At 46.2% G+C, this 17,733-nt stretch overlaps 2 protein-coding genes across 2 annotated transcripts; both read right to left on the reverse strand.

Annotated features, from left to right (window-relative positions):
- Positions 1–83: 83 nt before the first annotated feature.
- Positions 84–8,483, reverse strand: trafd1 (TRAF-type zinc finger domain containing 1). Its single transcript, XM_060054828.1, has 12 exons — positions 8,317–8,483; positions 7,568–7,614; positions 7,355–7,490; positions 7,143–7,196; positions 6,585–7,023; positions 5,828–6,139; positions 4,760–4,824; positions 3,664–3,930; positions 3,141–3,279; positions 1,674–1,896; positions 1,491–1,539; positions 84–743 (listed from the first exon to the last, which is right to left on the reverse strand). Exons 2-12 carry the CDS (start codon positions 7,603–7,605, stop codon positions 717–719), a joined length of 1,749 nt encoding a protein of 582 aa, XP_059910811.1. The 5' UTR covers positions 7,606–7,614; positions 8,317–8,483; the 3' UTR covers positions 84–716.
- A 118-nt stretch (positions 8,484–8,601) lies between these two features.
- mob1a (MOB kinase activator 1A) lies at positions 8,602–15,891 on the reverse strand. Its single transcript, XM_060054829.1, has 6 exons — positions 15,682–15,891; positions 14,556–14,722; positions 14,304–14,397; positions 11,866–11,999; positions 11,145–11,308; positions 8,602–10,542 (listed from the first exon to the last, which is right to left on the reverse strand). Exons 1-6 carry the CDS (start codon positions 15,693–15,695, stop codon positions 10,465–10,467), a joined length of 651 nt encoding a protein of 216 aa, XP_059910812.1. The 5' UTR covers positions 15,696–15,891; the 3' UTR covers positions 8,602–10,464.
- Between the last annotated feature and the right edge of the window lie 1,842 nt (positions 15,892–17,733).

Here is a 17,733-nt window from a genome sequence, read left to right on the forward strand (position 1 = left end):
TACTCATTTAATGTTTAAGCCCCGTAATATCCCAGTTTGATAGTCTGAAGTATTGCTAAAATCCATCCATAAAGTCAATAAACCAAAGTTATTTTCTGTATTTCAGATGAAAGGAAACATACGTTACATAGATTTTAACCAATAATACTTAACAGTTTTGAAAAACACTTTTAAACAAAAACAGTTTTAAATCAAACTGAAAAGAGCAGAGACTGCTTGAAGTGGAATGTTCTTGGTCAGTTAGCAGAATGATAATGTTTACACGCACAATTGTTTTAGCAAAAAAACATTTTGCCTTACACATAAACCCATACAGTCAAATGAAGTATCACCCTTACAGATGATCACGATAAGTAATAGTAGTTGTTTTGCCATTATATAAGAATAACCTATAATAAAAAAAGAAAAAAATCCCTTATTTAAAAAAATACAATTATGATTAGACTGGTTAGACAAACGTTTAAAAACTTAATCAGGACAAGAGGTGACTACATTCCATTTCAAATTAGAGGCTGAATGGCTTCAGGAAATAATCCACGATACACCAGCACACAGACAGGCACTTATCAAGTATGGACATCTCCTTGATCACAGAGGAAACCAAGATGATCAGAGAAGGATAAAACAACACAGATATTACTGCCCCCTTCCTCTTCATCATGCCCCCTCCTCCTCTTCGTCCTGACCCCTCCGGCTGGGTCATCCTCCTCTTCATCTTACTCTTCATTTGGCTTCTTCGGCAGCTAGTAAAAGAAAGACACTTGTTGTTATCCGGTTCATTTTTACATATTTTATGAACAGACTATCGAAGACTTTACAAATACAAACAACACACTTTAATCAAGGGGGGGGTATCAATTGTATTGATACCATTATTGAAAACATTATAGATCAGTACGATTACAGATATGGCCGCGTTATTTTAGATGCAATGTTACATATTGCGACTTCATCTGAGAATTTGACTCATAAACATTAATCGACTGCAGAGACTCCCAGTCCTGATTTTACTGGGAACAGGCTGCGGCTCAGTCTGCACTTTCATCTATCAGTCCCTGAGGGATCAGCTCATATCCTCCTGCCCTGAGATCCTGGAACTACGTCAGGACGGAGCAGTGGTGTACGGAGGTACGCTCGCTCCACTTTTCACTCTTCATCTGTGATCATGTCATCCCTGAGGGGTGAATCTGTTCCAACGTGTCCTGAACTTGAAGCTTGTGTTCAAGGCCAGTATTTTGTTTTTAATACCATTGGAAAAGTTTGGTTTTAACTTCCAACATCCTGCTCCTCAGACACTTTCTTAGTTAGCTTCCACTTTATTTCTGTTCGATATTCTTATTTTGAACCTTGAGCAGGGCAATTGTTACAAACAATTTCCTTGAGGATTAATAAAAGTGCTCGTTTAAGTTGTAACTATTCTATGCAGAACACAAATATTGAATGAGTATTATTTTAGGTTAGGTTTGATTCATCGGACGCGTGGAGCTTACCTTTCTCCCTGGGCTCCTCCCTCTCCTTCGCCCCTCTAATGTAGTTGGTCTGACACACAGACACAGACGCACAGACACAGACACACACACACACACAAGTCAAAGCGGTACAATGAACACAGCCCCTATTCAAGGTGATAAAGTTGGGGTTCAGCAGAAGGGGGTCTCTGGGACGTCTCTTACCCAGGTGAAGCTGAGTTGGGGTACTGGGGGGTGTCGAGGAGGGAGGAGAGAGGACCCAGGTCTCTGCTGCGCTGGGACCGGTTTGGACCAGGATTACCACCAACGCCGGCCCTCTGGGGGGGGGGCGGCAGACCCCCACTCTGAGGGCCCCTCCCTGGGTATCCCCACCGCTGCTCGTCCTCCTCCTCTTCATCCGCTCCGAACAGCTCCCCGAGTGGCTCGGCTGAACACAGCACACAGCAGGACCTCAGTCGGCATGTCATCAGTCACCTTGCATCAGTCACCACGTCACCAGTCACCAGTCACCTGGCACTACGCCATCAGTCACCAGTCACCACGTCATTATTCAACGCGTAACCAGTAACCAGGTCATCAGTAATATTATTCACTTGGTCACTCTGACACGGGGCGGACAGGATGTGTTGTTGTGGGCGACCAACGTATGTTGCGTCCTGAATTTGTCCGGTCTGACACAGGGACCAAACCCAACAGCCCATATATGGTGTTGAGGCTTCAGTGTGATTTCCCTTTGGGGAAGCAAACGGTTAACACACGATTTAAAATGAGTTGTTTTTTTTGCCAACTGCTAGTTGAACTCTGAGGTCACGGGTTTGTTGATTTCCGTTAGCATTTCCACCGCAAATAAAGCACAATCTTCCTTAAAGGGCAATTGAATCTCAAACAGTTTGTTTTTTTACATATATATCTTTTATAATTGTCTTGGAAAAGGCACAGCCAGGGAGAATGGCGAGTTCCGTCTGGGCAGCGGATGACTGCGGCGTCCGAGAGAAAGGTTCTCTTCCCGGACGCCTCCAGTAAAACCTCTAGTATTAAAATGTTGTCTACTGGTTGCTCATTCAAATAAAATTCCCCCCACTGTTGTTATACTTTCAGCTCTTAGTTCAGTGAATTCATAATTTACTTTATACGTCTACGTTGCTTTTGTGTGAAGTGCAAAATGTTGACATTACATGAAAGCTGTTGATATCACGTCCCTGTGTGAGGCACGCTGTTTTTAAAAGTTCCCAAAAATAAGATTTATTTCTATCATAATTCCCATCCCATAGTGATGCATTACTACTCTAATCTGTTTGTTGGCTATAACATCACCCTTTAAAAAGGTAGACACCAAATGTTTTAAGAGAGAAGGAGCAGCATGGAGTCAGGAAGCAAAGACCAACCAATCACAATGTGAGAGCATGAGACAACACAGGGATCTTCAGCTCGTTGGCCAGGTAACGGTGACTGGAAACCAAAGAAAGGACTCCATCAGACCGACACCAGTGTGCTCATAAAAACCCACTTTAGAAAAGAATGTGACCAGACAGACCGGGACGGAGATCATCCTGTCCAAACACCGATCCAACGTCCCCACACAGAAGTTAGATCAGGACAGGACGTTCATATATGGGCAGGCTGGGAGAAGAAGTGTCCTGGCGATCTGACGAGGTCTCCGTGGAGCTTTACCTTGGTGATGGACCCTCCTGTGAGGCTCTGGAGAGGCTCGTCTGCGAGGGTTCTCTACAGCAGCGAACGGCGTGATGAAAGAGGCCTTCTTTATGTTGTTCACTGGCTTGGAGGAGCAGGGTCGGAGGTCACACATATCCTGTTGCCGGGAAAACCCAACAGAAGGACCAAAATAACTCTGCCCTTTAAGGACTCGTTCACAACATCAGAGTACTGCTCTGTCTTCAACTGCATACAGCTGCTAGGCTCATTAGGAAGATTTGTTTTTTTTTATTGATTTAAATAAATGTATCCAATCAATGAAATATCTAATATTTAAATGCTTATTATTTAAATGATATAACACCTCTGGTCCAGTAAATGCATAAAATAGCTTTAAATTCTACGGCACTTCAGATCATGAAAGAAATGGATATAAAATAGACATTTATCTTCTCCTACAACACACAACCACATGTTGAGCACAGAATTTAGCATGTGGTGACCGATCTGTTACAAAGGGGATAATTTTTGAACCGCCTACCTGATGATGGAACACCACAGACTCCTCCAGCGCCACGCCGCAGAACTCACAGGGAATCATCAGTTCGCCCTCTAGTGGCCGGGCCGGGGGACTGCAGCGGGCGGGGGCGTCCATGGGCAGGAAGCTGGAGGGACCGGGGCGGTTGGCGGCGGGCTCTGCGTGGCTGTGGAAGGTTCCGCTGGTGCTCCTGCTCATGGGCTCTGCGTCAGAGGGAGACAGGGGCCGCTTGCTGAAGGAGGCGAAGACCGACGCGGGGCTACAGCCGGTCTGCAGAGAGGGAGAGGAGAACATCAGGGTAGTGAAGGCATCGCATTAGGAGGGATTCAGGGGGCCTGATCAGCCTCTCGGGGGCCCCAGATCCTCCTCTATCCTCCAAGGAAAGTGAGAGCTTCCAGGAACTTTGTTAGCCTGGTGCTACCAGACTCTCGTACTTCATTTCATTTGTACAGAGTCAGGACCTACTCAATTGACTAACGTTAACTCACTCGAAGGCGGGTGTCTGTTGAAGTTTAAAACTATTGGATCTGCCCAGTGCCACTCTGGATAGGCCATAACTAATCGCTAACGTTTGGTGACGTATGTCATGCGCCGGGACCGGCCGGGAATCACGTTGCGCACAGGCTGTAAACAAACCAAACACTGTGCGTGAAGATGTCTGTCAACGGGAGCTGACTTTAACGTCATTGTTCTCAGCCGGTCCCTCTGTTCATGATTGGACACACAAAATTTGGATGGAAAAACCCTGCAAATATACCTCAAACCCAGACGTAGTACTGAAGGGAAATTAAAATTGAGCGGAAGTACTTTGAAGAACATTGTAAACGTTCACAGATTTAACCTCCAGGCAATTATAAATAGACAAGAAAAAAATCAGAGAATTGGGAATGCCCTGCCCAGCCTTTAGCCCTGTGACCCCTCCACGACCTTTCCTAGAAAACTCACACCAAAGAAGTGACATTTGAACTTTCAACTCTTCCTCAGCTGTTAACTACACTCCAGCACATCTCCATCCACAACTCAGTGCTTCACTCTTGCTAGAAGCGGCCCTTTCTGTGTGTGGTAAAACAGTGGGCGCATTATTGAAAGGTTGATGTACCTGATGCAAAATGAGGTCTTCTTCGGGGAACAAGGCCTCACAGAACTCACAAGGCAGCATGGCATCTGGAAGACAGAACAATGTTCGACAATGCAGACGGTGTAGAGACAGTGACGTAGGTGATGCTGCATCTCCTAGTGCTAATGCTAAAGCACCTAATAATAATAATAATAATAATAATAATAATAATAAATGAAATTTATATAGCGCTTAATATGGTACTCTAAGACGCTTTACATATTGCCCTATCAAAACTATGTAAAACAGATTAGGAATAAAACAAAAACAGAGGTTAAACATGAAGAATAAGGTGGGAGTTAGGTGGGGAAGGCTAGTGTAAAAAGGTATGTTTTGAGTGCAGATTTGAAAGATGAGAGGGTTGGAGAGACTTTGATGTGGGAGGGGAGTGAATTCCAAAGGGTGGGGGCAGCAACTGAGAAGGCCCGATCACCCCAAGTCCGTCGCCTAGAGCTACATCACCTAGTGCTAAAGCTACATCACTTAATGCTAATGCTACTACATCCCCGAGTGCTAATGCTTCGTCACCTAGTGCTAATGCTACATCACCTAGAGCTACATCACTTAATGCTAATGCTACATCCCCTAGTGCTATAGCTACATCACCTAGTGCTAATGCTACATCCCCTAGTGCTAATGCTATATCACCTAGAGCTAATGCTATATCACCTAGTGCTGCGCACGGACCAAACCACTACAGGAAAACTACACGAGTGGTTTATTCCACTCATACATTAGTGTTCATCTCGAATGCCACAGTTTTTCTATTGACTGAATCAGCTGAAGGTCAGATATGTGTCCCTCATTCTTTGAGCATATTGTTTCGGTGTTATCCAGAAGACACCTGGTCCATTAGTTCTATTGCAACGTCGTAGTTCATGTTGGTAATGGTAGCACATTTATTTGAAACTGTTAGAAGGCAGGTGTCCGGTTATTGAAAACAAATGCACATCCCATTATTGATCATGGATCATGATCCAGTAGATCCAGTCAACAAGGCGGTGGTATCAGTGTTGTAGTGCGACCAGTGACCCACCAGAGAGCCCTCACCTTTGTATTGGTTACCCTGGGCTGCAGCTGCCTCTGGGTGCTGGACGTTGTTGTTGCTGGGAGGAGAGTTGAAGGAGTTGGAGGCGTCGGGAGGATTCCTCCCCAGTCGTTCGTCCCAGACGTCCGTCCACAAGGAGCTGCCCTCGGCCGCGAGCTCGTCCGGGCCCGGGTCGCTCTGCAGACTCAGCGCCAGCAGGAAGTCCAGGTTGGTCTCCTCCTCCTCCGCAGAGGAAGAGCCCTGAGGCCAGGCACTGCCGGGGCTGGTGGTGCTGGAGGTGCTGAAAACTGTCTGTTCTTCTGCATGTTCCAGCACTGGATCGAAGTGGAGGAATTGAGTATGAATGGAGAATAACAAGTAGTGCCGAAAGTAGTAACAATAGGTAATAACAAGCAGCCTTAATTGATAAGCATTTCGGCAATTGACAGATATTTGGTTTAGACCAACAAAGAAAAAAGAATGCCAAACATTTGTTCCTTTGAGCTTAAGCAATGCAGGTATTCTGATTTGGAGAGCATTTGAAAAGCAATGGCAACCTAGTTGTTTGAATCAATAAAGTGATGACCGCAGTGCTGCTCGCCAGACAGTCAAACAGCTTATTGAACTGGTGTTAATGAACAAACATATTCCTCAAAAGATGAACTAAATAACGTATCAGTCTAGTAACTAAAGGCTAAAGGACTCCTCTCTGTCCTGATTGGCTAAAGGAGTCATCTCTGTACTGATTGGCTAAAGGACTCCACTCAGTCCTGAACTCACGTTGGCTGAATGATGCGTTCCCCGGGACGGAGGTGGTCCTGTTCCCTGGTCCCCCAGGGCCCCGGCCCGTGTTGTACCCCCTGGGGTCTGGCGACCAGTGGAAGCCCCTTCCCCCCCCTGCACTGATGTTGCAGGTCTTGGGAATCCTGCTTTCGGCCTCCAGAAGATTCCGGATGGCGGGCACGTCGAACCAAGCCGCGGGGGACTGAGGCTCCGCCGTGCTGAAGCTGGTCCGGTTGTTGTTCCTCTCCGGGGGGGGCGTGAGGCTGCCGCAGATGGCCGGGTGGGCCGCCTGCTCCCGCAGCATCACGTTGCTCCTGCAGAGCGGGCAGGGCTCGGTTCGCGTGCCGCAGTACTCCTCGTGCTCCTGGGCCTTCCTGGAGGCCAGCTCCAGGCCGCAGTACTGACAGGGGACCAGACGCAGGGCGCACTCTGAGCTCTGAGGGGACACAAATCCATGGGGTCAGAACAGGAGCCAGGCCAGACAGACAGGGGAGTGAGGTGGGACAGACAGAATGCTTTGAAGATTGATCTCTGAAAAGGTCAGCCCTCTCTTACCTGGTGGATTTCCACACGGCCCTTATCCATCTTCAAACCACACTTGCATTTTATCTGAAATGAAAGTGAAAACAATGAAACAATCAAAATGAAACCTGAATGAAAAAACGAGCAATTCTTCCCCGCTCAAAGCAGGAAAAAAAGCACACATTGAATTGCTGAATCGCTACCTTGCACTGTTCTTACATGTTAGATACACGTTTGAGCGTTACCTGCGTGTGTTCCTGCTCCTTGTGTGTCTGCAGCTCTGTTCTTCGCACGGGCTCCTGGCAGACGTCACACAGCGCTATGTTCCTCCGACAGTGGATCTCATGTGTGGTGAAGTTGGCTTCAGGAATATCGTGCTTGCTAGGGAAGAAAACACGTTTAGAGTCATTGTACTGTGGGCAGTGACCCCATGACGTTTTGTTTTCGGTCTCTCTTACCAGTTGCTGCATATCTGGGTTCCTTCGTCGCCCATCATCAGCTTTACCTGAACACAAGTACTACGTGTTGACGACAACGGAGTACCGATCCATGATAGATCATGTTGTTTTTTTTGCATACTTCGCAACACGTGGTTTTAAGTTAGCATATACTTCTAATATTTAGCATTGACATGATACAACACATGTAACACGACTATTGAGAATCAGTTTCGTTTTGCATATCCAGCTCCAGGAACCCGACACTGAGTCTTAAATATCCTGCAGCCTCCTCCATCAAGACCCCGTCCGCCGTGGGGTCAAGACCCTCTCTGCTGTGGAGTCCTCCAGACCCCGTCTGTTGTGGGCTCCTCCAGACCCCGTCTGCTGTGGGCTCCAGACCCTGACTGCTGTGGGGTCCAGACCCTCTCTGCTGTGGGCTCCAGACCCTGTCTGCTGTCTGCTGTGGGCTCCAGACCCTGTCTGCTGTCTGCTGTGGGCTCCAGACCCTGTCTGCTGTCTGCTGTGGGCTCCAGACCCTGTCTGCTGTACAGAACCTGTATGGTCCAGACCCTGTCTGCGGTCTACTGTGGGGTCAAGACCCTGTCTGCTGTGGTTTTATGACCCCGTCTGCTGTGGTAACCAGTGTCGATGAAAACGAAACCGAACCATCCCCATTGTTGACATAACAGACTAAACTCCACGCTAGTGAGGATAAAGTAGAAATATACGAAGTTATATCTCAAAGTGTACATCATGTGAACAAATACCTGAGGAAAGACGTCCAATGAAGTGTTTGGTTATTATGTCCCCAAATTTGAAATTATCAACTGGTCTCAGTTGGTGACGGAGCTCAGAGCCAGATAAAAAATCATGTTGATCTACCAGGCGAGTCTACCACTGAAGTTCAGCCAAGGCGGAGACGCTCCAACTTCCGGGTGGAGGCCGATAGTGCATCTGGATTGGTCGAATGGAGTTGAGCGAGGGTGCGTTCGTCTAACCTACTGGGTCAGCTTGAAGGGGGTTAGGGTAAGTGGACTCAGAAAACACAAACAGCCATTTCATTCCATGTTTATTGGTTGTACTATCAATACTGTCATTTCAGACATTTTCATTACGGTAAGGCACAGTTTTGTTCAGGTAAAACACTGATCATATTTACAGTAAATATTTGATGCGGTTCAAAACTCAGCACATCTCAGTCAAAATTGCCAACCAGTGGTATTGCCATCGACGTAGATATATAAAATATTTTTTTTCAAATCTGAAAGACCTTATTCTTTGTAATTCAAAGACTGACGGCCAAAAAATATTTTCAAATGAAATGTCACAGAACCAATTTTCACATGAGGGAACAAATGGGTAAAAATCCAATAGAGGATTTGTAGTTGGAAAAAAGTATCACCAATACTGTTAATATCTTAATTAATGCAAATTGGATCATGCATCTTAAAAAATGTGGTCCATAATATGCATTTTGGGGCACATGGTTTCATCTCTTGAGAATTGAACGAAAACATTCAGATTCCCTGACTAGTAAAATGACCCATGATTGTCAAATATATTGTTGAGACTTAAACCGTACCCAGAATAACGCCCTCAAACTTTAACCAAGGAAAGAAAACATTCAATGTGTTTGCGGAATTGGAATTGCATTTGTCTGTGCCAAGATGGCACACAAGTAGACCTGCTGTTCTCAGACATCATTGAGAGGGACAGGACTGACAGACATCTTTGGGAACCAACGACAGACATAAATCTACGCCACAGGTTTGTGTTGTGTGCATGTGTAACGGCCATTTTGAACAATCAATAGATCAATTCCTGAGGGGAGATTGTGTTAAAAAAGAAAAGGTTACATACATTTCCAGCATTTGTAGGGACAGAATACCATCAATGACCAGCACCCCAGAAAGTCACTGAATGAAATGACAGTAAACTAAATATTCACATGACATCACACAACACTAGGCTACTTCTTTTTTTTGTTAGCATGTTTTTGCAACTTGGCGACAGCGACATCTTTTAATCTAATTCATCATTCCGTGTTTTAGAAAGTGGTTCTAAGGCGTAGAAAGTGACCGTCTAATTACAATAATGTTATATTTCAATAACCCCTTTGTAAAAAATAAAATAAAGCAGAAAAAAACATGTGCAAAAAACTCAATATTGCATGACCAAATTCAAATAGCCAAAAACGAATCTAATGACGCTATATCCATTTTCATGTCTCCTTACAATTATAAACGGTCCACTGTATCTCACTCTGGGAGGGAGTCGTATCCTGCCCTCTCAGACAGCAGTTTGATTTGTTTCTTAAACCTCCTGTATACAATTTTTTTACCTATCACTAATGACGAAAATACTCAAGCAAATATATAAAACTCTTCAATTGGATTATTTGGTCACCCAAATGGCTAAATCTAAAAATGATAAATCATAATTAGTTTAACTATCAAGTAAAAAAAAAAAAGAACAAAATCATAGTAGGTGAAATGGTTTTGAAAACTATAACTCTACACACCAACGTTTCCTGAAATAAGAATGCTGCTTTTCATTTAACCTCCCGATTCCCTTGGTCCAAAGCACAGATGAGCGTGTCCCTCCTACCAATTAGTGAGCCACAAGTTATCCTTAATGAACAGCCCCATACTCTGCTGGTTCAACACACATGGAAATATCTCTTAAAGGTTCCGCGACGAGGGGACATCAAGAGATGAAAGAGGAACAGACGGGGCAATACTACAACGGTACAGGCCGAGAAGGTTGAAAAAAAAAAGCCCAAGGCACAGAGATCATAGGAGACGTCACAGAGGTAGCGCCAGGCGGGAGACGCAGAAGAGCTAGTCGGTTATGTATTAAACGTGTGTGTGTGTGTGTGTGTGTGTGTGTGTGTGTGTGTGTGTGTGTGTGTGTGTTCATCTGTCCTTGGATCCCAGCTTCTCGATCAGGTCCTGAAGAGGAGCCAGCTCTCGCCGGTCGATAAGGTTGAACTCCTGAAGGAGAGACAGACAGACAGACAGAGGGACAGACAGACATGTCATGGAGGTTCATGCTGCAGGGAGATCCATTGTTGGTTAAACCACTGGTGTCTCTTCATGAGACGGCACCATCCCTCCACTTTGGGATCACATATCTGTCAGGGCAGCCAATCAGAGCCCTGATTCATTTGCATTTATACGATAAAAACGAGTTTTGACAGGGGACAGCAAGGGGCACTTGGTAAGTCTGATTCTTTGCTTCAACCTGCTGTTCTTCAGAGAGCTTCCTTCTAAGCGATAGGATTCGGTTATTTAAAAAAACTTGTCTCCAATTATACAGAAGTCTTGTTTCTCACTCATAATTAAAAACATGCCGCAGGCAAGTTATAAGTGAGAGAGGCCACAACCATGAGTGAGTGAAATGATCTGTGAGCCACTCTGCTCTGGCTGACCGCGCGCTGCCACTGAGTCTGCATCAGACTAAACAAGATAAACCACGGCTTCGGCTCATTTAGGACCCATCACCGCATGGGTTCTCGGACTGGTTTGGGGAATCCATCTTGCCTGTCAATCTCACTTGACAGCACTACAATACCCAGAACCTATTCAGCGCTGACCTGGACGAAGAAGATGAAATGCTTGAAGGAGGTGTTGAGATGGGCCTCCTCCTGCAGCTGCATCACAGAGTCGAAGTGCTGGTGGTAGATGTGGGCGTAAACCCGGAACAGACGCTTCAGGATCGTCTTGGCAACGGACATGAAGTTCTTGGGGAAGGGGACTCCTGCAGAGAGAGCAGTGTTATGGGCCGTGGGGAGGGGACACCACTCAGGGGGGAGCTGGAGGGACACTGGGAAGATTAGGATCGATCGGTCATTGCCAATCAGGTAGTTAGGAGCCGGTAGTTAGGGGCTGGTAGTTAGGGGCTAGTAAGTTAGGGGTTAGGGGGATGGTAGTAAAAAAAAATTGGGTGGAATGTTAACACAAATAGTCCCATGTGCGTTTTTGTGCTTAATGTTTTGTGATTTGGGCTATTTTGGTTTCACTTGATGTGGTGAATAAATGAATTTATTCTTTTATGTTTTAAAGTTGTTTGGAAATAAGAATTGTGCTGGCAAGTTGGAAGGTCTAGGTTATCCTAGACAGTCTCTCTAACCCCTGGCTGTCGCAATCACAAAGAGGAAGTGAGAAAACAGTCCGTTTCCTAACACTAATAATACCTTAAAGTCAGCTTCCGTGTTTCCGTCTGTGACATGAATATCTTTCAAGTAGGATGGCGAGAGTACCGTTGGCATGTGGAGTTAGGGAAACACAGAAGGTATTGTGAACACTTAGACGCACCGATCTTGGAGGGGAAGAGGGTCTCGTCGTCCAGCTGGTCCTGGACCCAGGTCATCAGGTAGTCGATGTACTTCGGGGCCGAGCACTTGATGGGCTTCTTGATGTTGGTGCCGTCGGCCCAGTGGTACTCATACCTGAGGGGACACACACACACACACACACACACACACACACACACACACACACACACACACACACACACACACACACACACACACACACACACACACACACACACACACACACACACACACACACACACACACACACACACACACACACACACGGTTTGTGGGACATAGGGCAGACAATTGGTTTCCTCAAACATGTTTTTGTTACTCGTGAATTTCAGAAAGATATAACACAATGTTTGTTTTAAAGTTCAATCTGTTGTTTAGTAACCCGAAGCACAGTCCATCTCATATCCTGCCTCACAGATAGACTTTTTAAAGATACACAAAATAATGACAAACGTATCTAGTGATTATTCTGGAGTTCTTTTTGCATATTTAACTAGGAGAAACATTATTTTCCCATGAAAACAAATTTATGAAGCCATTGTATAAAAAGGCAATAAATGAGTTGTTTACACAACAGAGGTCGCCCTGCTGTCTACGTCAACAGGAAGTGTGCTCTGGGCTCTTCCTCCTGATTACAGAAACAACCAGAGCAGAGCGGAGGGCCGAGGAAGTGTAGTCTGGTGTCTAACAGAGCTGCTGGAACAGAGAAGCCCCAAGCCCTCTCTGACCATGTGACCATTTGCAGATGACTGCCGGTGGAGACCACGTCACATGGAACTTGGAAGGCCCACGATTTGCTTTAGATAATGATCGTCTCTTCCCCAGCACGGCACAGGCCTTTAATAGAAGTTCATCTTAACCCTTGAGTTTCCTTAATCAGCCCGGATGTGTCCAATTATCCGTCTACCATTTGCCCGGGGTTTCTCACAAAGGGATTTGTGTCCAGTATTGGAACGAGCTCTTAACGAGTCTTTAACATGACACCCTCGTGTCCTGTTAGAAAAGTTTCAGAAGAACACGTGCTAGTGGTTCCTTGAGTAACTCCAGTGTCACAGGAGGAACCAGCTGGTTTCGCTCTCCAAACATTCACTATTCTGGATGTCAGAAAACGGCACCCATTTACCACAGTGAACAGTCTTTAACTCCAGGCCTAACATGTGTGAATGCTGCCACTCAATGCTGCCTCACAATAGTAAGTTCTGTCCTGATTAGTGCTGAATTCAGCTATTCACTAACATTGCACAGCAGCTACATGTGATGCTAGTGACTTCTGTGATTGGTCAGGTCAGGAAAAACCAGGAAGGGCTCTTGGTAATCCCTTTCCCAGCGGCTGTAAGCCACACCAAACCACGTGGCTGATAAAGGCCCTGACAAGCAGACTTGACTCGACTTGTTGTGAACATTACACCATGGGCGTCGCCCGTCCCCACTGTATGGAGGCTGCTTGCTGTGGTCGTGTACGGTAACGACGGACCCGTGAACCCCCCCCTCCGCCCCCAAACCACCACCGTCTGGGCTGGCTCAATAGGGGTGACCTTTCACCTCCTTCAGGGTGGTGTCACCCTCTTGTAGAGAGAGACAGACAGGACTACTAGTCTCTCCATCAGGGTCACCTCGTTGGACACAGACAGGAGTAGTCCTGTCTGTGTCCAACGAGACAGACAGACAGGAGTAGTTCTCTCTCTCTCTCTCTCTCTCTCTCTCTCTCTCTCTCTCTCTCTCTCTCTCTCTCTCTCTCTCTCTCTCTCTCTCTCTCTCTCTCTCTCTCTCTCTCTCTCTCTCTCTCTCTCTCTCTCTCTCTCTCTCTCTCTCGTTGGACAGACAGGACTACTACAGTCCCTCCATCAGGGTCACTTCGTTGGACAGACAGGACTACTACATTCTCTCTCATTAGACAGAACGATAGGACTACTAGTCTCTCCATCATCAGGATCACCCAGTTATCTATCTTAATCTCAATCTTCGGGCTTCCTTTAACTACTCCAGAAGCCGCTCTGGAAGGGATATGATACCCCTCTCCTATAAATAGTCTGGTCCTCAGGTTTCAGGAGGAACAGTATCACGTTATAAGCAATCGCAGGAATTAACTGTCCTTGTGTAGTGCGGCCTCATTTGACTATCTCCATGGGAACAACCTACAGTCGGTCATATGCACCCACATGGAGCTATCTGCAGCCAAACCGAAGAGGCTCTGAGTGAGCCGTCAGCCTCTGTCTTGGCTCAGTGCGCTGTAAACCACGTGAGGCTGTCTGCTGAGGGACCGAGCAGGAGAATCAACAAAGAGTCAGTAGAGGAGGAGATGTTCAGTAAGGAGGAGATGTCCAGTAAGGAGGAGATGTTCAGTAAGGAGGAGAGGTTCAGTAAGGAGGAGAGGTTCAGTAAGGAGGAGAGGTTCAGTAAGGAGGAGAGGTTCAGTACCTAGGACCAGCAGACATGACAGAGCAGCTGGTTTCACTGCAGAACTCTGTGATTGTTCCATAGAGCATGTTGATCTGGTTAAAAAAATCCACCGCTGAGGAGAGAAAAAGAGACTCCGTTACTGGGACCGGTACATTCAGCATTCAGATACGGCACCATTTTGTCACACGTTTATCCAGACAAAAACTAAACTGACACAAGCGTCATCATGGACTGTACTTCTGTAGTTAACTAATAAAAGATGATGCTCACTGTTGACCGCGATCCACTCGTTAAGGTCCTCCCCCTCCGGCAGCATGACGGCCTGCCGCAGGTTCCCGCTGCCAAGCGTGGCCTCGGCGTGTTTCAGCAGCTCGTACTGGTGCGAGCCCTCTGGGATGTTCTTCTTGGGCTTGAAGGTTTTGGACGAGCGACTGCCACTAAGAGAGAGGAACGTGACTGGTGATTCACTGCAGAGGGGGCCGGACGGCTGCTCTCTGATCATTCACTAGGATCAGAGTTAACAGACTGCTTTGTCTCTAGAAGAGTATCAGGGTTCTGGTGGAATTAAATGACAGCTGGACCTGAGGTAATAAACGTTCATTAATTGTTTACACAATAAAGATTAAGCTCTACAGTAATGATGGATGATTTGGGTTCAATTGTCAACAATTATACAAAATGTATGCCAACGGACCTAAACACCTACAGACCTATAGACCTAAGGACCGACCTACAGACCCAAAGACTTAAGGACCGACCTACAGACATAAAGACAGACAGACCCAAATACTTACAGACAGACCTAAAGACCTACAGACATAAACACAGACCTAGACATAAAGACCTACAGACAGAGCTACAGACCAGTAGACCTACACATCTACAGACCTAAAGCCCTACACACCTACAGTCGAGCACTGCTCAATTACATGGATGAGCAGTAAAGAGGAGCAGTGAAGAGGAGCAGCACAGAGGAGCAGTGAAGAGGAGCGGCAGAGAGGAGAAGTACAGAGGAGCAGTGCACAGGAGCAGTGAAGAGGAAGGAGTAGTAGAGAGCAGCAGATAAGAGGGGCAGCGGAGAGGAGCAGTGAAGAGGAGCAGCAATGAGGAGCAGTGAATCGCAGCTCAGTGAACTGGGCCAGCGTCCCTCCTCCCCACCGCCGTTAGCCGGAGTCTCGTTAGCCTGAGAGCGCAGATCCTTTACAACAATTAGAAGCAATCTAGCGGGCGAAGACGATCCAAACGCGTCGTTTAATGTCTCCACACTCGGCGTCTCTTAAACTACATGGTTTAATCCGACGGTGGGTCGTTGTTGGCCACAAACTAAACCTCGTCTCCGCAGACCATAAGGTCTACTGAGCTAACGTCAGAGTGCAGGTCGGGGTTCAGTACTCACAACAAGAAGCTCATCTTGGCGTAGCGCGGAGACGCGGACGACTATACTTAAGAACCGGTCTGGTTAAACTTTAATACTAGTAAGACACTACACGGAGCGGACTTCGTGTCAACACTGCTATGTAGTTAGCCGTCGCTAAACGAAACCGCAGCCTCTTCCTCTCTGAGCCCACCCCAAAGCCACGTATTTGCGTCCTCTGCCGGCGGGACACGGCGATGCGATGCGCCCGAATGAATTGACGCGTTACTCCGGCAGAGGGCAGGCGCGACGTGTGTTCGAAATCAAGCAACCCGATGAGATCCTCGTAGACGCCGCTCCTCCCGGATGAGCTCCGGTAGAGGGCGACAACCATAGACATCATATATGATAGACGGAGCATCGAATGTTACCGCCTACTGGCGCTGACGAGACGCGGGGTGCCATCTTGGAGTGGTCATCCGCTCCACTCAGTGTAATCCGTTTGGCTGGAGCAATGAACTTTCAGCGCATTTAATTAATCATACCTCACTGAATACCACTGATTTTCATGCGGTTGTTTGTCATACGCGTAGCTATGATAAAGGCCACATGGTTTGGCGTGTTTTATTATTCAATACCAATTATACCAATAGTACGGTAATGTTAAATCTTACTTGTGAAAAGTAATCCTAAAATCCTAAAAGATTCCTATTGTGGATTGTCCGCCGATTTGAGCAGGAATACGGTGAACAACAGCCCGGCATCCTGTTTCTGCTGCTGTTGCTGCTCCCGGTTGACCACTCCAAGATGGCGGCCGTATTTCTCGCGTCCCAGCAGCCAATGCTCCGTCTATGCTATAAGATGTCTATGGCGACGGGACTCTCTAAATCGACGCCACTTCGACCTGGGCGGACGCCACTTCGACCTGGGCGGGACTTTACGTCCTACGTCACTCGCTATGGGTGTGCATGTGTGCGCATAGCCGTCACTCGCGATGGGTGTGCATGTGAGAAAGGTTTTGGCTTTAGTGTCTATGGGTCGGTAATAACGGTTCTGATGATTTTTCTGATGGAAAAGTGGTCTTTTATTTCCATAATCTTTGTTCAGTGAACGCATAAACCCGTTTGTTAGTTAGCAGTTAAACAAAATGCGATCTCTTTGTTTACAGTTACCAACGACCAACTGATGATTGGGGGTTCGATTCCCTAGTGATGCAAGGTTTTTTCTTTCATTTTGGACTGCACACACATCGCGAGTGACGGATACTCGCACAATGTACACACATCACTGTCTTTACAATTTCTAGGCAACCGAAGTTTAAAGATTGTCAAGTGGTTAACTCTTGAATCGCATGTACTAAGACCTGATGGGTTAGTGGTCAGAGAACAACTCATTAACGCGGGGATAAGGGGTTCGATTCCTTAATGAAGCTAGCGTTTTTCTTTCATATTCGACTTGATTTTGCTATGCCATTTTGCGTAACTTGTAGTTTATGATGAAGAAATGTTACTGGGGTTAAGGTTAGGGTAACGCTAAGGGTAAGACACAAAGTGTTTTTGCAACACAATATTTCTTACAATAACAAATTCCAAAGTTTTGATGACTCCAGTAGGAAACTTAAGATACCTAGAGAAATGCGTGAGTGCTCACAAAACATCAACAAGTCAGCAGTGTGGTACAGGGTGATCATTTCTGATATACAGTACAAAAGCAGTAAGACACAAAGTGTTTTTGCAACACAATATTTCTTACAATAACAAAGTCCAAAGTTTGATGACTCCAGTAGGAAACTTGATACCAAATGCGTGAGTGCTCACAAAACATCAACAAGTCAGCAGTGTGGTACAGGGTGATCATTTCTGATATACAGTACAAAAGCTGAAACTATTAGCCAGGAGTGGGAACACACAGTTGCCTGTTGCAAAATGGTTCAGTTTAATATAAATAGTTAGGGTTAGCTGGTATGGCGTTATCTGGTATGGCTATAGTCTAATGTTAGCTTAGTTCGTGTTGTTTCGTCATGTTAATCGCTAGTAATAGTAAGTCATTTGTAGAAATATAGCCTATCATCACAGACTGTAGGAATGTCACCCA

This window comes from Gadus macrocephalus, chromosome 6 (assembly GCF_031168955.1).
Source record: "Gadus macrocephalus chromosome 6, ASM3116895v1".
Classification (NCBI taxonomy): Eukaryota; Metazoa; Chordata; class Actinopteri; order Gadiformes; family Gadidae; genus Gadus; species Gadus macrocephalus.